General features: G+C 47.8%; 4 protein-coding genes across 5 annotated transcripts; 2 read left to right on the top strand and 2 right to left on the bottom strand.

Annotated features, from left to right (window-relative positions):
• The first annotated feature begins 235 nt into the window (after positions 1-235).
• LOC117890284 lies at positions 236-3072 on the top strand. Its single transcript, XM_034795046.1, has 2 exons — positions 236-384; positions 441-3072. The coding sequence occupies exon 2, from the start codon at positions 446-448 to the stop codon at positions 3035-3037; it is 2592 nt and encodes an 863-aa protein (XP_034650937.1). The 5' UTR covers positions 236-384; positions 441-445; the 3' UTR covers positions 3038-3072.
• Positions 3073-3101: 29 nt separating this feature from the next.
• On the bottom strand, positions 3102-3654 carry LOC117890287. Its single transcript, XM_034795050.1, has one exon. The coding sequence runs from the start codon at positions 3365-3367 to the stop codon at positions 3191-3193; it is 177 nt and encodes a 58-aa protein (XP_034650941.1). The 5' UTR covers positions 3368-3654; the 3' UTR covers positions 3102-3190.
• Positions 3655-4729: 1075 nt separating this feature from the next.
• Positions 4730-16132, top strand: LOC117890285 (FK506-binding protein 2). Of its 2 annotated transcripts, none has more exons than XM_034795047.1 (5): positions 4730-4921; positions 6993-7182; positions 15245-15333; positions 15399-15598; positions 15775-16132. In XM_034795047.1, exons 2-5 carry the CDS (start codon positions 6995-6997, stop codon positions 15952-15954), a joined length of 657 nt encoding a protein of 218 aa, XP_034650938.1. In that variant the 5' UTR covers positions 4730-4921; positions 6993-6994; the 3' UTR covers positions 15955-16132. The 2 variants fall into 2 exon arrangements, with proteins under 2 accessions (XP_034650938.1, XP_034650940.1); XM_034795049.1 differs by having other exon boundaries at positions 4732-4921; positions 15399-15586.
• A 1761-nt stretch (positions 16133-17893) lies between these two features.
• LOC117890398 (zinc finger FYVE domain-containing protein 9) lies at positions 17894-22733 on the bottom strand. Its single transcript, XM_034795202.1, has 8 exons — positions 22655-22733; positions 21590-22402; positions 20035-21520; positions 19700-19975; positions 18616-19639; positions 18437-18557; positions 18216-18380; positions 17894-18152 (listed from the first exon to the last, which is right to left on the bottom strand). The coding sequence occupies exons 2-8, from the start codon at positions 22349-22351 to the stop codon at positions 18000-18002; spliced, it is 3987 nt and encodes a 1328-aa protein (XP_034651093.1). The 5' UTR covers positions 22352-22402; positions 22655-22733; the 3' UTR covers positions 17894-17999.
• Positions 22734-23232: the final 499 nt, after the last annotated feature.

Below are 23232 nucleotides of genomic sequence, written 5' to 3'. Positions count from 1 at the left end.
TCATGATTTTTTTAAATAATTTGTCTTTGTCAGCTATTGATATGAGCCAAACGCAAAATCCGATCCATGAATTATTACATCAAAAATGCAAATCAAATGCTTTCACGAGGACGATCAAAAGAACTGGATCATGGAACGATCATCAAGTTGTCCTAGTGAACGCGCCCAATGTTTCTCATTAAACGATATTTTTTTCTATAGGTATCGATTGCTAGGGCTGCAATTCCACTGCCGGTGAAATCAGCTGTGGTCTATGTGTGAATGGCAAAACACAAATGTTGAAATACTTAAGATTTGCGGGTTTTTGAAAATTAATGTTTCCTTAATTTGCACGCAATAGAATTAAATAAAATTAAACATCCACGAAAAAGAGCCGGAGCAACGGTAGTTATGATGAAACTCACATGTCCGGGAATTGCTGAATTGTTTCTTTATTGCAGACAAAATGCCGCGACGCTACAGCAAGAGGCGGAAGCTGGATAAACTAAACAACTCGAACCACGATGCCAGTGTGAACTCAAGCACCAATGACGTGAAGTTGCGCGAGCCAGAAGACGATGGCGAGGATGCACCCCAGGAAGTGGAACAAGGGCAAGAGTCCGAAGGCGAAGGCGAAAGCAAGGACGAGATCAAAAGGACAAATAACTGTTTGCGCTACGTGATGGAGACCACGCCACATTTCAGCCACACCTCTCTGAACAGGGGCTTCGCTGTGAAGCCGGACGAGGAGCTGCAAATGTTTCCCAGCTGCAGAGAGTACGCGCCGGTGCCTCTGTATGTGGCTAGCGACGGGCAGACGCCACACATTGAGCCCTGCGTAAAGCGGCCACAGGCGTACGATGATTATATGCACCGGCTGCAGCTGCTAAAGGCACAATACGACAATCGCACCAAGAAAATGAAACAAAGAGAGAAGAAGAAAAAGGAGAAAATATATGATGCGCGCCTCTTTGACATTGCAGAGCACATAGCCTCGCAGGAGAACCGATACTTTATGGACAGCTACGACTACTACTACACGGGCGGCAACCTACAGACAATGAGCTACAAGGGCAAGTCCCTGGCCATGCACGTGAGTGGCGACAGGCTGCGGAACTTGCACTTCTCCGAGGTGCAAGACGAGGCCATTTTCTGGGATCCGCTGTGCTCGACCATGCTGGAGGAAACGTCCAGCGAGGCATTTCAACTGCTGCCAATGGAGAGCTTTCGGGTGAACCACGGCCACATGTTCCTCTCACGCTTCCTGAAGGAGATATCTATCTACGAACTGACGGAGTCGGACTCGAGCGAGAAGTACGAGCTGGTCTGCCAGAGCAAGTTCAGCAGACAGGAGGTGCCCTTTATCAGCGCCGCGCAGGCTGCGGGCAACGCTAACATACTGGCCCTCGCCTGCCAGGATCGGACCGTAAGCTTCCTGGACCTCGTCACGCAGCAGGACATCGAGAAGCACAATGTGTGCATGCTGAAGTCCTTCAACAAACACAGCAGCACCTGGGCCCAGATTATGCCCTCGGGCAGCAGCAGCTTTCACTACCTCTGCCAGCCGATGCTGCTCACGGTGGACGTGCGCATTGACCAGCCACTTAATCCCTGCCACGCCAGCAGTGTTGATCTTATTCAGTGCGAGACCTTCTCCTGCCTCGCACGCAGCGTCAATCCCAACCTGCTGTATGTGGCCAGCAACCACAAGCTCCACTGCCTCGACATGCGCTGCCTGGGCAAGAGGCTGTCCGACCGCGCTGTGCTCACCTGGACCCACCAGATGACCTACCCGCCCACCTTCATGGACACTTGCATGCACGAAGGCAGCGAGTACGTTGCCATGAGCAGCTTACTGGCTAGCGATCAGCGCATCTGTGAGCTAAAAGGAGCCTTGGCAGAAAGCGTCAGCGATATGTCCTCCCCGACGATTCCATACAAGCCGCTCTCGATGGAGGAGACCCTGGTCGATGCGCGACTGCAGGGCTTCGTCGATGTGTATGCGGACCTGCAGGAGCGGGTCAAGGCGTGCGTCACAGGGCTGCGCTTCAGCATGCTGGAGAAAGAGACCGTAGACCACGGCTTTGCCCAGCTGCTGACCTCCAACAGCATCGGAGATGTCTTCAGCCAGCGGCTGACGGTGCGGGAGAAGTCGCAGCCCGAGGAGCACCGCACGGGCCTCCACAACATACCGCCCATTGCCTACTACGGGAACTTAGTCAACAAGTGCGTCAAGAGGCAGGAACTCAGATGCACCGAAGTGCACTCCGTTCCCGTACTGAGGGACATACTCAAGATGGAAATAAGGCACGCTTCAATAGAAGAAGAGAAGCCCGAGGAAATCACCATTGAGTACGGCATGGAGGAGTCGCAGGAAGAGATCCATGCATCCCAAGAGACGAACACTTCAAAGGAGAATGCTGATCCAGCCGCAGCTGCGTCGCCAGAACCACCCAAGCCGGATGTTAAGAAAAAGGCGAGGGAAGTCGGTCGCGGACCCTGGCAGAAGTCTGCCTACAAGCTGTCCAGCTACACGGACATGCTGAGCACCCGGCTCCTGAGTGTGTGGGACATGGACGACTACGATCACACGCGGGACATGTACGCCAGCATGATCAACGAGCAGCTGAAGGAGGAAAATAAGGAGCCAAACGATCGCATGGACGACTGGCTTAAGCAACTCAAGACGGAAGCCACCAAGACCGAGGATGACGACTCTCCCCTAGTGCCCGGCACAAACCTGCCCAAACGCTATGGCCTCACATCGGCGGACTGCACCCTCGTCGAGTCGTTTGAAGTCGAAGAAGCTCCTGGCCAAGTCCTAGTCAGCACACACCAGAAGATGTCTGCCGATCTTCCCATCAGCCCCAAGAAGGAGCCGTATGTGGACGACAACCTGGGTGGGCCCAGCAGCAGCCAGCGGCGCCACTCCACTCTACTCCCTTGGGAGTCTACGATCATCGAGTACGATTACGAGGAAGCGGCCAGAAACATTGTAAAGGCTGAAATACGCACGCCTGCCAAGAAACCCAAGACCAACTACACCAAAGGATTCTAGCTCCTGTGAATGAACAGCTGCTCGGATTAGTTGGGACGGAATGGAATGGAATTTTGTTATTTTTATCATCTAAGTAGACGGTGAGAGCTGAATCGTGCGCTGATTATAGTTTTTGGACTCTGTGAAAATTATCCGAGTGAGTAGCTCTGCACTTTATACTCGCCATTTTGATTGGCCAACGCCTCGATTGGCTCGCGTTGATGCAGCGTCTCCTGATTGGTCGGGCTCATAGGCAGGATTCACTATGCCACCGATGGGCTCCACCACGAACCGATCGTTTCGACGCTTGAGGGCAAAGCCCAGGGTGTTGTTCTGTAATTCTTGCAACATTTTTGGGGACCAACACACGACTGCGCTGAGACTGACACTGATTCCAACTGATTTCCAATTAATTTGTTCAGATTTTATTCAATTTGGGGCCCACACTGCAAGACTCGATATCGCTGGACGGGGCTCAGTGGGGCGTAACGTGATCCAAGGGTGACAAATTCGCTTTCAGAGGAGTGCCCATGTAGATTGTGTGGAATACTCTGAGCTCATGCTAAATCGGATATCTGTACTAAGCGGACAATAGTTGCCACAATTTATCTGAGACGAAAAAATCTGTAAATATTTTATTTAAGCCAAACTAAATCCATCAGTAATGTAAGAAATGATTTTTTGTTATTTTAAAAGTAAGTTTCAAAGAAAAACAATCATCAAGCCAACTTTATGGGCTTAATTCCATCCCCAAAGAACGACGCCTGCGCTTTCCTTCCAATGGGTGGAGTTTATCCTTCTGTTAAGCGACTACCCCAAGGACGAATGTTGCACGCAACATGTCCATAACTGTGAAGCCTTCAGCTTTTTCCACAGCATCCTTTAGTCAACATTTGGAAACTTCGCGAGCTGGTTGTGTGCGTTCTCTCTAGATTCTGTTGATTTTCAAAATCTTCGCATTTTTGGTTAACTTTTTTTGAAACTTAACTGCAAAAATAGTTACAAAATTCAATTTAGTTCTGGCTAATAGTTTAAAACCGTTCAAATTACTGTTTTCATTTTGCCTGTAAGTGTTGCTGGACTAACAAAATATCCGATAAATTTGTATTTTTGTGGAAATTAATCACGTAATTAACCAAACTAAAAAAATCATTAATAAAGTAATTATTAATATTTTAACAATAATTATTTCATTTGTTCTAAATGGAATATGGAACTTTAAGCTAAAAAAAGCTCTTCTTGAAGAGATTAAATTCTAGGTCAAGATTAAAGTGCCAATGTACAAATTAAAATTATTAAAAATACCATTAATATTCCTAAACACAACCACTTTTAAATTCCCCTCGAAAGTGAACACAAACAGCGGAAATCGGAACTGAACGGTTCAGATTCTCTGCCATCGTCGCTATCAACTTGAACAGCTCCGGGAGCAACTTGATTACGTGGACAAGTGCGGTCGCTCTGACAGTGTGAATATAGGGGGGGAGAGAGAAACAGATAGAGAGAGAGAGAGAGAGAGCCAGCAGGGAACACCAATAAGAGGGTCTGCAGGGGCTTCATTCAAAAAGAGAGCGACTGGCAAGCAACTTTTGCTACCTGGAGCAACAACGTACCTTCTCATTTGAGTACACTGAGTAGCAAGATCGTACATACATACATATGTACATCGCTGATCGCTGCCGCACTGTCTCTACGTTATAGTAAACCGCCGCGACCGACAATATTTCCAGCAGTTGCCTCTCGACAGTCGAACGCAACAGTCATCAGTGTCCACACTTGATTTGCCGCCACTGTTGCTCGCGTGTTTCTGTGCTGGTGTCTCCACTCGATCCTCCTTAGCCGCGCCCTCACCACCGGTATCCAATCATCCCAAGTGATATCTGTCCGTAGACAAACACCCAAAAGGTATAACATCCAATCTGTGTGCTTGGCGAGCGTAAAAATATAGTGAAATTTGTTCATTCAGAGGCGAAATGAAAAGAAAGCGTGTACTTTGCCTGCAGTCTGTCTCTTTCATTCATATTCAGTCCACGACCACACGCGTACGTACATATGTATGTACATATGATCCGCCGCGAAGAAGAGAGAATAGCGAGAGCGAAGAGGAGAGGAGAGTAATCGTGTGAGAGAGCGCAGCGCTTATCGGTTCAAACATAAAGAAAAAGATGTTGCCGGGCGGTATTTCGGTTTTTTGTTGTAGCTCAAATCACGATTCGTCTTATTTGTTGTCCCCGATCTTGAGATCGTATAGGAACAATTAGCGTTTGGGAAGGGAAGTGGAAAAATCATGACGTGTTGCCTTGGTCTACGTTTTCCCGCAGTTTTCCATTCCATTCCATATCCGATTCATTTAGCGGTAGGCTGCAAATTAAGTCCCAGATTTGTGGCCAACGGTACTCTGCGGTGGTTCACTGAACTGCCATACAGCACGACAAGTAAAGACAATAACAACAACCAGAAATACCAACAAAAAGAAAGAGCACACATCCGACATAAACAGAAGAAAGAAAAAAAGAAGAAGCAGCAGTACGCCCCCCAACAGGTTTTTTTTTTTGGTACTACCAGCACACGCACACACACACACTGGCGTGCAATGAGAAAGAAAGAAAAAGAAACAGCGCAGGGTAAATTCTTCCGAGGGTGAGGCAGTGCCTGAGAAGCAGATCGTCCCTGAGTCCACTCTCCTCGGACTCCACAAAACATAAAGTTTGCCGGAGAGAGGTTTGTATGTAGTCGAATGTGGTGTCAGCATTATCCGACCTTTCATTTAATACGACTTGTAAAAGAGTTGGATATCAGGAATGGGTAGGTGGAAGGAAAGCAATGTCCGGTTAACCCTCTGCTTACATTTTGCCGTTACATGGTCGGTGAAGAGTGTGACCAAAAGATGTTAATTTCGATTTCACGTAATTGAAGTCCACTCTCGATCTGACTATTCATTGCCTTTCTTTCCATTAGTGAAAGTTGTACCCCCCTCCCTCCTTATGCCATATAAAGGTTGTTTGCTTTTGGTTGTTGAGATTTGAATTTATTGCAAATCATTTTTAGCATTGTCTCATCTGCCAGGGCCATCGACGGGCCAAGCGTTCGACCTACGCGCTTTCAAGCCGCAACTTTCGTTTGCCAACAAACTCTACATACACCTACTTGCCCACCTCCCTACGTGTGCGGGGCTACCTACCAACCTCTCTGAAATTCCAAATTGTTGTGGTCACCTCACCCTGTGCGGACATTACGCATACGCCATGTCCGCAATAAAACGCGCAATAACTTTCGGCTTCGGCTTCGGCTTGCATAATCTTCTTCCCCTCCCTACCATGCTACAGTCAGACCAGCATTGGTCAGTCCAGCAGATGGCTAAAGCTGCCAGTATTGGCTCTGCCCCTCTCCATAAAATGAATTGCACATTTGCATAATGACTAATTTTGGCTCTCCACATCCCATCCACAATCGCCCCTATCCGCCTCATGCACCTCTTACACTCTTCATTTCAATTTCGTTTTTACACTGTTGAGCAAAACCACCTATACGAATAATTGGTTTAAATCCAACATTTATCGCGCTTGTGCAACACACATCTTGAAATGTCAGTGCAAGGTGATGATGGTGCGATAGGTACAGACGAAAGATAATTACGTTTATGGATCTGCACTTACATTGGTAAAGATGGTGCACATTAGGGCTAACATCAATGGCTTGTTTCAGCTGGGGATCAGAGGGAGGAGCAAAAAGATTTTAACTCAAAGTTAGACCCATTTTGGTACAGCCAAGGAATAGGAATGATGCGAGATTTTCCTTCAAGCAAAAATAGTTTGATTTGAATTATTCTCCATCCATTTATTCAAAGGACTCCGAAATTGTTCATTTTTGTATTGCAGTGTCACCAACGAGTTGCCGTTTCTCGTCCTCTTACGCAAACCAAAGCCGTATTTGTTGTTTAATCAAGTTTTTCCCCCCATCTCACTATCTTTTGCAGCCATGTTGAAGTCTACTCTCGTTTTGTCGTGCCTTTTGCTGGCCAGCAGCAGCCTCGTTCGCGCCGAGGACCTCAAAGTGGAGGTGGTCAGCGTGCCGGAGGGCTGCGAGCAGAAGTCCAAGAGCGGAGACTCCCTAACGATGCACTACACTGGCACCCTGCAGGCCGATGGGAAGAAGTTCGATTCAAGGTAAGTTGAGGTTTATCTCACTCTCAGAGAAAGTGAGAGGTCAGGGGTTAACCCTGGGGCTGGACAATATTTAAAGCAGATTGCTGCAGTAATCTCCACAGCATACATACATACATATATTCGAGATTAACATGGACACACTCTTTTGAATGGGGATTTAAAATTGTGCAGTTTGGGGCATACACTGTGCTGCATAGGCATCACAGTCTGTCGTCACGGCTGCTCATTGTCGTAAATTAGACGCCAACTGATAAGCGATCTCATTGTTGCATTGTTGTTCTTGCTGCTGTTGCTGTTGCATTTTCCATGCCTGAATGCCACAGCTCTTACCCCCTTTATCTTTGTTTTTGTGTGTTTTGTTTTTGTTGCGGCTTCCGTCGGGTGTGTGCGGCGTGTGACGTGGCCCTCATAAAGCAAAGAAATCAGCTCCTATGGCGGCCTGGGTGTATGAGAGGGGTTAAAGTTGCTTAAACACACACATCAGTTCATATATTCATGCAAAGTTCTTAAAGTATTCGATTAAAAATGTTAATATTCGAAGAGATTTCCAAGTTGGCTTTCGCTCTGTCAAAGTGTTGTGAGATTTGGAACTTTCCCAGCACAAAACTTCCAATGAGTGCCCGAATTTCCTTCACTAACGATACCCTCATATCATTTTTGAACCCTTAACCCGACACACTAATAAATCGTGTATGTTGTCTGCTTAATTTTAACACATGAGCTCAGGCACCACACTTCAACTCTCATTTTACATCCGCACAGCAGCGCAGAGAAACCAATTAAAGCTGAAAAAAAGATTGCCTCAAAAGAGTGTAATATTTCCCAACCCAACACCCACATGGGAGTGCTTTTCCTCTCGCTCTCTCTCTGTCTTTTGGGGTCTGTTTTGGAGGCGTGTAATCATTTTGGCAAGCGCTAAAATTTCATTTATCATCAGCAGAATTCCCATCGATAGCAGCTGGCAGTGGCCAAGATAACCCGTGGAATCGCGATTAGCCTCAGCTGATATATGGTCTAATGAATGTACATAAATAAACTACTTTATTTTGGCACAAGCTTACTCTCCACCCTTTTTCTCTCTCTCCACTCTGTCTCCGCTGTCCTCTCGTTATCTTTTGGCTTATCAAATTTTGATTTCATTTTACGACCAGAAAATTGTGTCTCTCATAAAGGAAATGATTTCGTAATCGTTCCAGGTCCTTACCCTCTCAGACCTTGCCATATGCTAAAATTGTAGCCCGAAAAACATTTCATTTCACATGTCCGGCCATAGATGGTGCCTCCACCCCGTCGTCCTTGCCACTGGAGTCGAAAGTTGTCCTTTGGTTTTCGGGGCTTACCTTGTCTTTTGGTTGCCCACTGAGTGGCAAATTATCTGAGAGTAGTCTCGGTCTCTGTCTCTCTCGGTCTCTGTCTCTGTTGAAAGTTTTGCAATTGCTGTTAAATTTAGCGTGGCAAAGTCACAGACCTGCCCCCCTGCACGAGTAGGAGTGGCAGCCGGTGCAGGCCAACTAACTAACTCAATCAGAGTGCACCTTCTGTCCCGTGCCAGGCGCTGTCTGCCACTTGTTGATGCGGCTTAAATGCTGCCCCTTTCCGCCAAAGAGCCAAGGCAACAAACAGGCAAGAAGTCAAGCCTCTTGAGAGTCGAAGATTCGGATACTCTAATATAAATAAACCCACACTTTCTTCCTCTGCCCGTCAAACATTTATACATAATCACAACACCCTTTTCAAGAGTACAACAAGAAGGCACTTTGGCAGTCAAGTGCAGTCAAGGATGTCTACTGCGGCGGCTCCCTGCCGCGTTCCCTCTCTCCCAAAGAGTTTTCTTTTGTTGCTATGCAAAAATCTCTTTTCAGCCACAGCCGCCTCAGGGCACAAACAGCTTTTGGGCCATAAAGACTGCAACGGAAATTAGGTGCCTGAAAGCTGGCTCCAGCCAGCCAAACGCCCACCCACCCTTTACCAAGGATAATTAAGCTTTTACCTGTAGAGGACCTGAGAGGCAAAGGCTTAAATTAAGAAAAGATAGATACACCAAGGAGAGGCACTTTCTTGTGCATTTGACAAGTCCTTCGATTGGGGGGGAATGCTTATTGAGATGCCAATCAAAATGGGAACTGTCCTAAGCACACACAGAATTCCGGGAGAAAGGATAGCAGATGGAGGCTTCAATTGCATACGTGCTTGATTGCTTATAAAAAGGATTACAAACCATTTCTCGGACAGACCGTATACCTTTTTGGACAATTAAAAAAAAAGGCTCTCGTTTCCACAACTAATTCAATAATGAGCAGAACGAACAGCAGAGACCACTCCTGTCACGTGCCCGTCTCCAGCTTTTATATTCATTGTCTCAGGGAAACAAAAAAAGGCAAGCAAACGGAGTAGTGGCTGTGGAGGTCTACCTGTCAGCGCCATGGCCATGTCACGTGCGGCCACAGTTTGTCAATGGCTTCAGCCACAGACAGAGTGTCAGAGAGTGAGTTCTGCAACAAGTTGGGCTCCACTTTTTGACCCGCAAACCTTCATTTGGCCGCATAAATTATTTAGTCTCCTTGGCCCGCGCTATATTCTAATCATCGTGACGCGAAACATGACTACACAGCGCCTCCCTCTGTCACTCCAACTCCTTCCTCCGGCTCCTTCTTTTATATGATATATGTGCCGTGTGCTGTGCCCCCATAGAAGTTGCTTATGTGCAACGTGCTCCACTCAGTTTTTGCGTTCGTTGTCATTGTTCCTGGGAAATTAATTTGTTACTTGAGTTTCACGGGGCCAAAACATTTTGATGTTTCCGCCAAGAGCAGCAAAAACTTTTCAACAAATTTAATATGATAAAATGTTAGGATGAAAAAAGGCAAGGGACTTGCACTATGAACCAGGGAACTAACATTTTAAAGATCATATTTATACAAATTTTTTATACAAATTATTCAATGGTGAAAGTTTTGTGTGTAAGGAAAGAAAAGGAAAGGGAAAAATTGTATTTAAATAATTGTAACTCTTCCAATTGACATTCACAGTGCCTAAAGGATTGTTACTGAACGTTTCATAGTCTACTGAAAAACGAGCTGGGATTTCCCTTTCGTAGCAGGGTCCATCCTCAGAGGCTTTAAAGAAGACAGGCGACTTGCTCTCCTTTCGCTGGATGGGAAGCTGTAGAAACATGTTTTTTGACAACGTCACTAAAAAGTGGCCAAGAGACAGAGAAAGGAAGAGCTGTAGAGAGCGAACAGAAAGAGAGTGAGAGAGAGAGAGCAGAAGTCAGTTACCTAAAGCATCGGGCCATAACTTGTGATGTTGTCGCTTTTTGGCTGCCATGATTTGTATGTGGCAACTGACTGTAGCAGCGCCAGTGCTGTTGTGCTGTGTTGTGGCAAGTGCAATTTAGTGTCCAAAAGCAGAGTGCGTAAAAAAGCGAAGAAACAGAGGCAGAGGCAGTGGCAGTGGCAGCAACCAGAAAATGCATTAAAGTGAAAGTTTCTGTTTACTCTTGGCCACCTTCAACTTCAACAACAGCAAAGACAACCTTGAATGTCCCCCCAGAGGTGGTGATGGGGAGCGAATGCCGTTGGCAAATGGCCTTTGGATCTGCTTGAGTGGCCGCCAGAGGGCACCATAGATGGACACCTTGACACGCATTCTGGCAGCAGGAAGCGAGAAGAGGAGAGGGAAAATATCATTTATGTTTGTTCCCATGGTTTTAGTACGCTGATGCGTAATAACTCCAGAAACGTTTGTTTTGTTGTAGAAGTAGTTGTGTTAAAGTTTGTTTAATAGATAATTAATTGGATCAAGGTATAGTTTGTGTGGGGCTCGCGAGACTCGGTTGCCGACTGACGCTTGCACTCGCTCGCTTGACGCTGGCTCTCGCTCGCTTGACGCTGGCTCTCGCTCGCTTGACGCTGGCTCTCGCTCGCTTGACGCTGGCTCTCGCTCGCTTGACGCTGGCTCTCGCTCGCTTGACGCTGGCTCTCGCTCGCTTGACGCTGGCTCTCGCTCGCTTGACGCTGGCTCTCGCTCGCTTGACGCTGGCTCTCGCTCGCTTGACGCTGGCTCTCGCTCGCTTGACGCTGGCTCTCGCTCGCTTGACGCTGGCTCTCGCTCGCTTGACGCTGGCTCTCGCTCGCTTGACGCTGGCTCTCGCTCGCTTGACGCTGGCTCTCGCTCGCTTGACGCTGGCTCTCGCTCGCTTGACGCTGGCTCTCGCTCGCTTGACGCTGGCTCTCGCTCCTTTGACGCAGGCTCTCGCTCGCTTGACCCTGGCACCACGTGAATTTTCTATACTATTTCTCTGTATTGAAGACATTTCCTTATGCGTAAGTTCAACTTGACTTCGCTTGACTCAAACCTGCTGCTCTCTTGACTCGCTCTTGTGCTCCTTCCTGCATTTATGGACACTCAATTAAGTGGGTGCAACTCTGGCTGGCTGCGAGAAACAGAGTTGCCAGTAAATCTAAAGCTCATTACCATGTGGCAGCACACGGCATGCTGCTGCTGCTGTTGCAGTGGCAGCCAGACTTATTTTTATGACCAGGCCTGCCACGGAATATGTATGGGTTTCCCCCGTTTTTGGCGAAACTCAGACGTCGGGCACATTTGTAGATAGTTTAAATAATTAATGAGCTTCAACGGTTGCAATTTTTATTTTCCAGAATTTACAGCACTTTTTCGGCAATGCTCTGAATGGTTGGGTGGGGTAGGAAGGGTTCCTCGAACGTGCCACCATCTGTGTGGGGCATAAATTTGTGTGTCTCTCTCTTCCTCTCTCTCGGCACTTGTGTTTCGTGGCGGCTGCAAGAACTTGTTCAAACTTTTTGTGTGAATTGTTCGCACATTGACCGGCGCGGACGCCCAGATCTCTGTGGAGAGCCTGCCTCCAGAGGTGAGGTGAGGTCCTTGTCCTTGGTTGCAAGTTAATCGCAACTTGTCGCCCCAAAGGGGAGGCAGCAACGGGAAGTCCAAGGAATTGCGGTTGCATATTTGATTTTATAACTTTTTTTTCTGTGCTTTTTTTTGGGCGGGACAAGCGGACACATAAAACGAGGTCATTTGGGGAGAGCGGTCTCCGGCATCCTGGGGAAATGGCTAAAGGATTCAATTTGATTGGATTGAATGTGTCTGAAGACTGGCAGCGCGGCAGTGGCAGTGACGTGGTATGATTTTGGAGGCGCCACGCCACGCCACCTGCCCCCAGACACAGCCTGGCGGCTGGCAACCCCCTGCGGTGCGGAATCACGTAGGATGGCAGCGGATGGTAAACGGATGTTTGGGCGCCCATTCAGTTGCATTTTAAATTATTCGTTGCGTTGGGGGATTCATTCGCAGATACACAGATACGCAGATACGGATACGGATTGCCAGGAATGCCAAAAGAATGAAATCGAAACTGTTTAAATATTTAGGCTGTGGATGAATGAGTTGGCATTTCTTGTTTGACTTTATGATAATGCGCTGCCCATAAAGGCGCCACCAAAAAAAAAAAAACCAATCCCAAAATCCCTTTAATATCAACGCGAATTCCACTGCAAAAATCCAACTCGAAAGGCTGACAAAAAACAGGGTAGACGCTTGCGAAAACACCTGAGAAACGCTTGCGAAATGCATATGAGATCTGTTTGACTTTGGACAGGACTTACGCAACATCAGCATCAGTAGCTGCTGCAGCAGCAGCTGGGGCAGCCTGTTTGTCCAGCAGCTTAAAAAACACCTGTTCACGCGCCGCACATCTGCCAATCGGAGGAGGGAATGGCAGGCAGCCACACAGAACTGCAGTTGGAGTTGACATTTTGTTTGTCTTTCCAGGCGATTCATAAATATTTAAGGTCTCTGGGGCAGGACAGCCAGTCGAGTGGGGCATGCCAGTGGTCATCCCTGGATTTCTGTTGACTGCAAAAAATCAACACATTTAAACGATTTTATTCATTTATTTACAACAGTTTTAAACGTTTGTGAATTAAAGTTGGAAATGAAAACAAATTAAAGAGGTAAATGGATTGGGGATCAGTTAAGATTTTAATTGATTCAGGCATTGCCTTTACTTTCCTTTCACTTGCTTTTCATAATTCAACAAAGATTATACTAGAATGAGGAATTCTCCTTAAATGCCTTAAATTTCCATGAAGTTCGAAAGGAACTTGATCCACTGTTTAGTCTCTGGAGATCTCACAATTGAAATGTCTCACTTGGGCCTACTCCTAACTGGCAGCAAAGTTCTTCGCTCCTGTTGTTTCCTCATCAAATTATTATCGTTGTTTTTTGTTGCGAAAGTTTTCCGCTGAGAGCGCGGGGGCAACAATGTTACTTTAAACTTTTTCTGTGCTGCCCCTGGGATCAGTCCGAGAGAGGCGAATCCGAGACAGATTATTGCACTTGAAGGCGGAGGAAAAGCGGCTACAAATGATTAACAAGGCGTCACCCACATGTAGCAGCGCCTTTGCCCCTTGAGTTTGGGGGGCCGCAAACTTCTGGAGCTAGAGTCAAGAGTGCCACCTGCCCCCGCCTGCAGCAGCAGCAGCAGCAGCTCACTTGCCTTGTCTGTTAAATATTTTATGTGCATCTCTGGGGCATTTTGCAAACATTTTTACATGTTTCATGCTGTTTCGCTGTTGTTTCAATTCCAAGTTGGAAGTCGCGACGCCTCATGATGATGGGCCATGCGGCATGTGGCCTGCGGATTGCCGCTGAATAATCCAGCCACCCGAAAAAAAGAGCAGCACACAGACAAACACACCCAGAGAGAGCGGTTAAGTGGAGCTTTGGCTGTGGCTCTGGAGCGGAACCGAAGTGTCATCGTCGCAGTCGTCGTTGTGGCTTTCGCTCAAGTGCAAATCTCCAGATGAAATAAAAAAGCGTACAAAATTTGTATCTCCTTTAGGGCAAAGGAGGGAGGGTGCCTGTGTGTGGGTTTTTTCCGTTTGTTTTCAGGGATTATGGGCATCTAAGACACCTTTTCCTTTGCGTAGTGCTCATGGCATGGGTGCCACAATCCCAGGTGGTGGTCGTTGTCTGTGGCTGTGCATTTTTATTGCATTATTTTCCATGAATATCTAGCAATATGTGAAACATTTTATGGACTCTCGGCAGGGGTGGCATGTGTGGGCTGCTCCTTTCCCGTTTCGCGGATTCTTCTCACGCCGCTCAATGGCTTTATCCTGTGCGCATTCTAAATTTCGACTAATTTATGCGATTTCCACAATAACAACAGCCAGGGAAAAGCTGATTTCCCTTTTATACATGCCCCTGATCAATGTTAATTGTTGGGGAAAGGCGCAGAAATAAGAGTTGGTACTTAGAATGAGTTTATAGCGACAACTTTAACAAGTGTAACCTCCTCTCATGTTTTACATCCCCTGTTAGTATCATTCTCTGGATTATACGAGTTTGTGGAACGGTGTGGCCTATAAACCCACTTTACAGCCTCTTAACGGTGACATTTTACAGGGTTGCGCTGCCATTTGTTTTATCCATTGCCATATATCATAATCACCATCAGCGGCTCTGCCTGATGCCTAATTCAACTTGCAACTGTGCCACGCCAAACACATCATACATCAAGCTCAAGCAGCGACAGACTCATGCATACCTGAACAGGCAGCACGCGGAGATCCTTTATGCGTGCAACAAATTAAAGTAAACTCGCTTAGCAAAGCCATCAAATAAATAATCATTTTTAGACGGTACTCGGAAGATTTAAGGGGTATATTCGACCAGCATTAACGTCAAATCCTCTCCAGCGCGGCTTCAGCTTGATTATTCTCTCTACATCTCGGGAAACTACACTGTGAGAAGTAAAATATTTAATTCTTAAACATCTGAAGGTTACATTGACTGACTCAGTGCAGGGTATTAAAATAGTGACGCGTTAAAAAGCGTCTCACAAACGTTCATACTCCTTATATACTGTAAACGCGACGGCGCTTCAGAAACAGAAGTGCTAAAAAAAATGATGAATTGTCTCTGTTCGAAGGGTAGAAAGAGGAGAATTTAATACACTTGAAAGTTTTCATCTAACAAACGTGCGACATTTTGTAACTGTGTTTTTTTTGTCTTTCAGCTTTGACCGGGACCAACCCTTCACATTCCAATTGGGCGCCGGTCAGGTGATTAAGGGCTGGGACCAGGGCCTGCTCAACATGTGCGTGGGTAAGTGCGCAAACTGAAATATTCTCCAGAGAGAACTAATGCACAATTATTTGGCCAATTTGAAGGTGAAAAACGCAAGCTGACCATCCCCCCACAATTGGGTTATGGCGATCAGGGAGCTGGCAATGTGATTCCGCCCAAGGCGACGCTGCTGTTCGATGTGGAGCTGATCAACATCGGCAATGCACCGCCCACCACGAACGTGTTCAAGGAGATCGACGAGAATGCCGACAAGCAGCTGAGTCGCGAAGAGGTAATCGAATATGTATGGATCGCACTTTGATTACGATATGTCTACCCACTCTACACTCTACACTCCGTTGGGTTCTGGGCCATATACTTGTAATACTACTAACCCCCCAAAGAAAGCCTCTTTCTCTATGTCCGCCAACTATGAAGGGATCCGTGAAACTAATAAATTTCCAACTGTTATTCCTTTAGGTTAGCGAGTATCTGAAGAAGCAGATGACCGCCGTGGAGGGACAGGACTCGTCCGAGCTGAAGAACATGCTGGCCGAGAACGATAAGCTGGTGGAGGAGATATTCCAGCACGAGGACAAGGACAAGAACGGCTACATCTCGCACGATGAGTTCTCCGGGCCCAAGCACGACGAGCTGTAGAGAGACGCCCAGTGTGAGCCTCCCAGTTTGACGGGTGCAGAGTGACAACGAAGGGACAAGAGTGCTTAAGTTATATACCTACCTACAACCATAAATCATAAAACATAAAAGAAAATAGTTATACCACACCCGATAATAAACAGAGTAACAAAAAGTTGGTTGCTGTACACAAAATCAATTCAAACTCGACTGATGATTCCCCCCATGTCATTATGTACATATATACATACAAATACATATCTACATAAATATACATATATAGAGAGAGAGAGAATAAGTATGTACAACTATCTGAATTTCGGTTTGTCCGTCTGCTCTCTGTCCCATCGTTCTAGGCTTTAATTATGTATGTACAATCTGATCGAAGAAAACAAACACACACATCATTTTTATATACATTTATAGGTTGTTATATTCAAAGTTGTAACTCATTTTTCGGTGCTTGCTGTCTGCCAATGGGATTATTTAATCACCATAAAGAACATATCATATACAGACACACCCAGACACACTCACACAGCAGACACGCGCACAGCAAAGTCAATTGGAAACCATTTAAAATTGAATAAAGCATAATTTAACAACGATTTTCGAGTCTTCTATTTACTATCTCCAGACGAAGCCCCCTGCGTTATGGATTAATTTTTTGTTTTTATTCCCGGTTCTCGAATAAGGGGTACATACGATTTGTGGTCTAAGTGATGCGCGTAACGCTCAGAAGGAAATGCTTATGCATATATTTTTTATCAGCATCAATAGCTGAGTCGATATAGCCATGTCTGTCTGTCCGTCCGTCTGTCCGTTCGTCTTGATGAGTCGCTGGATATCAAAAACTATAAAAGCTAGACCCTCTAAATTTTGGATACTTGACTTGCAACAGACTTGATTTGCCTGCAAGAATGGGACAGCTCTATAGGCACCCCGATAGGTAAAAACAAGGAGTGGGAGTCTTACTTTTGGCACAGGAAATACAGGAAAAAGACTGTGCCGAAATAAAGAATTAGTCCAATAATTGTGATGCAACTCTAATGAAACACTTGTCAAGAATTTTGGCCATACAATTGCTCCACCAGCAGCTGCTCCAACTGCTCTTCCTCCACACATTCGCAAAGAGGCTGGTTATGATTCGTAGATGCATTATGGAGCTGTCACTGGAACAATTGTTACCCAAATAAATGGATGTGACAATTATAATCACGCAATTACACTCGACAAAGTTTTAACTAATTCCTGCCACAATATGGAGAAAAAGGAAAGCTGTCGCATATTTCGTGCATCGAATGAGCCATCAATCGAATGCTGAGTCCTTTTAAAGGCCAATGGTAATGTTTAGCATTTTGATGTCAAATGGGAAAGAAATTATTTGAAGGGTTTATCAGAGTCTCAGTTACTGTCAATCCAATAATCTACAGCCCAATGTCGAAGTAGGTTAAACAGCATCTTCAGATGCATCAGAATACTTTTTTTGTATGTGAATTATAAAGCTTTCAACAGACTTTGATGGTGCTGCAGATGGGGCAGTGTGGTAGTAGATGTACCACGACGGATACATATTCAAATGACGTTGATTTAGCCAACATTTGTATATTGTTTTTAATTCATACAGCACACAGAATACATATCTTTAGGTATAGTAATCAAAGTGGAAATGAATTATTTAAGAACATCACATAGAAATATATATATGTATATATGTATGTATATTTTAGGTGTATCTTAGATAGGTTTTACTTTTTACTTTCAATGAAAACTCAAATATTAAAAAATTCATTGTCGATAAGCTAGGATGAAAAACAAAGCACAAGGTAGAAAGAAAAGATGTAGAAAAGTGTGGAAACAAAACTCAATCGATGGAACTACTTAAATATATACACAGTTATTATTGTAGCTGAGCCACCCGGACATTTACAACTAGAGAACGGATCAGCCGTAGACTTGGGCTTAGACTTAAGACGGTTTCCGTATTTCGCATTTAGCGTTTTCACTTATCGCTTATCGCTTTCGTTTCCAGCAGTAGAATTGCACTATGAGGGGATTGATTATATTCAGGCATTTAGTATGTAGAACACCAGCTCCAGGATAATGGGCTCCTGTATGCCCGACGATTCGCCATGCAGCGTGGCTATCAGATGGTTATCCAGCGCATTCATATACAGTGGAGGTAGCTTCGAGCCACGCGCACCGGCCTCATAGCACACCTTTGGAAAGTGATAGAGAGAAACATTAAGAAGCAGCAGCAAATGGGCTTCGGATTCACATACATTCTCCTGATCGAGCGTGGCACGGAGGCCCACCTTGTTGATGCCAGCAGCTGCAAGCAGATCGAGGAATGGTAACAGAGCCATCGAGGCGCTTCTTGCCAGTTGCTCGGCAATGCGCGTAATGTCCGCATAGTTGCCACCATTTGTTGTGTACCAATCATCGCACTAAAAGGATACAAATCAAATGTAAATTTGACTTTTCTTTAGATATAAATCCTCACCTTAACAATGTAAATATCACTCAAGCGAATAGCATAATTGGCATTGGAATAATTGAAGCTGGCATGGACACGCATATTGGAGATGCCCTCCATGGCCATGTCATCAATGGGCGACTTTACACTGCAATTAAGAAGTTCATTTAGCAGGTAGATCGATGGAGGATTCGCTGTTGCCTTACCCCACATTGATGTCGCGATTGTTATCCACCCATTTGATGCTGACTATTTCGCACTGATCCTCGCTGGCATCGATGGGACCGCACACGATGTCGATGTCCGTTTGATTGCGCAGCGCCTGGCGCACTTCCTCCATTTTGGCGGGCATTATCTGCACCATGAGGCCATCCTCCACGATGCTGCACTTGCCGGACAGGCCGCTGCTGCTCTTCAACGCCTCATTCAGCACAAAAAAGCTGGCGCCAGTCACCTTCCTAGGCTGACCTTGGATGTTTATGGCCTGCGTGGAGTAGGCGTACATCTCGTTCCGGTCGTCGTTGATGTTCTGCATGCACACCAGATGCCCGTCGGCCACCTTTGAGAAGTTGCCGGCAAACGCCAGAATGTGATCGCTGGCATTGTTGATCGCCTTGATGACGTCCTGTTGGCGGTAGCGCGGAATGATCACCGTCATCTGGCGGTCCTCCATGTGGATGTACAGGCCCCGGATGGCGGGCAGCGAGTACGAGTAGTTGCGAAAGTCCACCAGGAAATTTATGATCGTCTGAGCGATCTCTCCGTACACCGACTCGCGACCACGCACTGAGATCAACGGGCACGGATAGTAGCGATACTGGGCGCCCAGGCGCAGGATCAGGCGCAGTGGCAGCACCTTGGCCCACGGCACCTCATGCCGATGGATCAGCACGCCCACCAGGTACGGATTCTCCGGCACAATCACGCCCTGCAGGCACTGGTATGTCGGCCGAATGTAGATGAACCCGCCGTGCTCTCGCGATCCCAGAAAGTTGGCGCTCCTGGGGCTGGTGAAGGCCAACTCATGGATGCTGGAGCGTGCATGCTCCGCCTCCACATAGATCTCGTACAGATGCTGGAACACATCGCGCGGCACTGCCGGCTCACCCGCAGACAGGTCACCCTGCTTGGGTGGCTTAATCTCCAGCAGAATAATCAGCTCATCGCTGCCCATGTGGTGCAGCCCGGAGGTGGTGAAGTTCAGCACCCAGCGGTTCATGCAGCAGCTCACTGGAGGAACAACAAAACACAAATGGATTATGCGTCAAGGAGCATCATGGCACCACTCACTGTTAATGATCTTGACCAGAACGTAAAAGTTGTTCTTGAGGATAAACTTGAGCGTCTCGTGTTGAAGCCGCTCCAGTAGATCCCCATCGTTGCGCACCTCCTTGTAGTCGACATCACAGCTGCCGGCTGCCTCCTTGCTCGCCACACAAATGGGCGGCAGGGCGTGCTCCTCGACAGGCAGATAGCAGCCTTGGGCATCGCCATTTGGCGGCAACTTCCGTGAGCGCACAGGCTCTGCCTTGCGACGCGGCGATGTCTGGGCCGTGGGACGACCAGCTGTTCGGGAGAGCGGCAGAAGATCAGTTTGGATGGCAGTTCTCACGCTGCTTACCTACCTGTGCTTGAGCCTTCAGCTGCCGTGAGGGTGGCCGCTGCGGCGCTTGGTGGAATGGAGCCGCGGAAGAGTTGGGCCACCAGTCCCATGGTGGTGCTGGTGGCGCTCTCAATACTGGATCGTGGTTCCTCCGTTGCCGGAGTGGGCGGCTTCTGACCACCGCCGTTGCTCCGGGGCACGCCGCGACGCGCCTGCTTGGCCTCGCCCCACTGCTGCTCCATAGTGCTGGCCAGCTCGCTGCCCGGGGCGATGCCATCGCTGAACATCACGCTCTTGCGCTTGCGGCCCTTCTTGCTGTCCGACGAGGAGGAATTCGAGTTCGAGCTGCCGTCCGTCTTCTTCAACACGCCCACGGGCACAATCACGCTGGGGGGCGGTGCGCCCGAGCTGGCGGCCACCTGATGGTGCGGCGGAATCGTCGAACAATACTCCATGGGATTGTTTGGATTGGGCGAGCGCATGGGCGTGGGCGGCAGCGCAGAGGTCGGAGCGGAGGCATTGTCCGGGTAAGTGCCGCCCGAGGCCGCCCGCTCCGTGAGGATCATGAAGCACTGCACACAGACGCGCGACTCCGGCTCGTTGGCAAACTCCAGGCGAAACTTCTGGGAGCAGCAGACGGAGCAGAGCACTTTGCCGCAGGCGCGGCAGTGGTGGCGCCGCTTGATCATCGTGAACTTCTGGTGGCACTGCATGCACTGCCCGGCCATGTTGTCCGGCACCCAGATGGGCGGCACCTTGCCCAGATTGGCGTGCGGATCGCTGTAGCCCACCGCCTCGTAGATGGGGCTCTCGTCGTCGTCTTCGGTTGGTGCCGAGGCTACTTCCGACTGGGACAGCTGCTGATCCTCAGCAGTGGCCAGGCTACCAGCCTCCTCGGTGGGTTCTGGCGGCGTCTGAGCAGCATTGAGACCCAGATCCAATGTCTGTGGTCGCTGGGGACGCTGCTCCTGCGTCTCCAGCGCATCCGCAGCCACACTGTCATCCTCCTCCTCCGGCAGTTGGTCGCCATTCGTCTGCTCTTCCTCGTCCAGCTTCCTGCCCGACAGCGAATCCGACTCTGTGCTGCTCAACGAGGCAATGTCCTCGACTGGGACCGCCGCTGTGGCCGCCTCGTGGGGCTTCAGCTCTGCAAACTCAACGGTGGACGCCTGCGAGAAGTTGTCCACGTTCAGTTGATCGTTGGATGTCGTCTCCTGGTCGGAGAGAATGCGCACAGATTCCTCCTCGGTGACGGGCGAAACAGAGGCCGAGGCCGAGGCAGAGATCTCTTCCTCGAGTATGTCAACCTGTTGCTGCTGTTCCTGCTGCTCCTCTACGTGCTCCTCCTGGTTCTCATCCACATCTATTTCCTGCAGCATGCTGTCTAGCTCCGTGTCGGAAATGTCGTCCATTGTTGAGCAAAATGTCATCGGCTGGTGGCGTCGTGGCATCTGATCCTTTGGTTTTGGTTCCTTTGGTGGAGCAGGCGCCTCTGAGGGCAGGGATTCCTGTAGGGAATTGAGTGGAGCATTAGAAGGGGGTCTCGGGGCATGAATACCCTCTGCCTGAATACTCACGCCGCGCGGCAACTCCTCCAGACCATTGGTGACCTCTGTTTCCGGCTCTGTGCTGGTCAGATCCTCCGACAACTCGTTGAGCACTTTGCCCAGCATCGAGGATGCTGTCACCTCGCCCGGCATCAGCGACTGGGTCCCTGGGGTTGTGCTGTTGCTGATGGAAATGGAGGAGAGGCCCACGGCCAGGTCCTCGACAACCGCTTTGGGCTGCTCCACTGGCTGGTCCACTGGCATGGCCGCCACCACCTCCAGGGCACTGGGCTCCAGCTCCTCGGAGTCGTTGCTCACTGGCGACGGGCCCGAGGAGAAGGTGGAGCATGAGGAGGTTGTCAGCGACTCGGAGGAGGAGACAATGGCCTCATTCGGACGCTTCTCCTGCCCTTCGCTGAACTTGTTGATGTCATCGAAGCTGTCATCCAGGTCGCGCGCGTGCTCCAGCGACTGCTCCGCCTGCCAGTTGTAGCTGGGCAGCTGGTTGTCCACCGCCAGCGATTTTACATTGTTGCGATAGTCGTCCAGGCTGTTGAACACCTGAGAGACGCCCACAAAGCTTTTCGTTGGTGGTGCCACTGCTGCTCCACCCCCATTGGAGGCACTGGCTCCGTCACCCAGTGGGCGAGTGTGGCCAGGGTCTACCGTTGTAGCCGCTGCAGTCGCTGTCGCTGCCGCTGCCGCTGCTGCTGCATTTCTGCTCTCCTGCTCGTCAGCGGCGATGCGTAATTCCAGGTTGTCCAAGACCTGATCAATGTCCACCAGATCCATTTCGCCGCTCTGATCGCATGGAAGAGACGGCGGATACGTTATAAGCCAGGCCTAAACGAATGCAAAATTTTCACATTCGACGATTGATTGGTGGAAAAGGGTTTGCGTGGAGGGGGGTAGGAGAGAGTGGGAGGCAGCGATGTGTGTGGGAACGCAATAGCAGAAAGAAAGAAAGAAAAAAAACAACAAAGCTTTTAGCTCCATGAATCATCAGATCGGTGAGTTTTCGGCAGTGCCGGAAGACCATTGAATGTGCGCCTTATCAGGGTCTACTGCGTAGCCAGCTCGGACAGCTATAATTACCTTATTTACTTTGTTTTTATGGCTTATTTTTTAACAAAAACCCCGAATACATCCTATACAGTGTGACCGCGGATTTGTCGATAAAAATACACCACCTGACCCTCGGAAATATACCGAAATATTCCCTTGCATTTTTAAAATATACTGTAAATATACCGTGAATCTGAAATTATTTTCCTCAACCTTGATTTTCTATTTGATATTCCTAGCTAGTTAGGAGTCTCCGCGCTGAAACTACAATTTTATCCGATGTATCAATCAATTCTCCATAAGATTGTCTAGTTTTCATGCCTTTCTTTTCTTGGAATGTTTCCAAATTAAGCTTAAAACTAAAAAGGTCAACCAACAAAAATAGCATAAAACGTTACTTGAGTGGGAACGGAATGCAACGTAATATGACAATTTGTTGATTGTCAACTGGTATGTACGTATGGTATAGTAAGGGCGTTTGTAAACCCCCTTTCGATAAATTAATATTAAAGTTTCATTTTCAAGCTTCTCTCAAACATTAATAATGACTTTATCGTAGACAGACATGTTTCTAACCTTTTTATATGCCTTCTATGTATATACATATG

The sequence above is a fragment of the Drosophila subobscura genome, chromosome E (assembly GCF_008121235.1).
Source record: "Drosophila subobscura isolate 14011-0131.10 chromosome E, UCBerk_Dsub_1.0, whole genome shotgun sequence".
Lineage (NCBI taxonomy): Eukaryota > Metazoa > Arthropoda > Insecta > Diptera > Drosophilidae > Drosophila > Drosophila subobscura.
The sequence above is the reverse complement of the archived record's forward strand: the minus strand, read 5'-3'. Positions and strand labels throughout refer to the sequence as shown.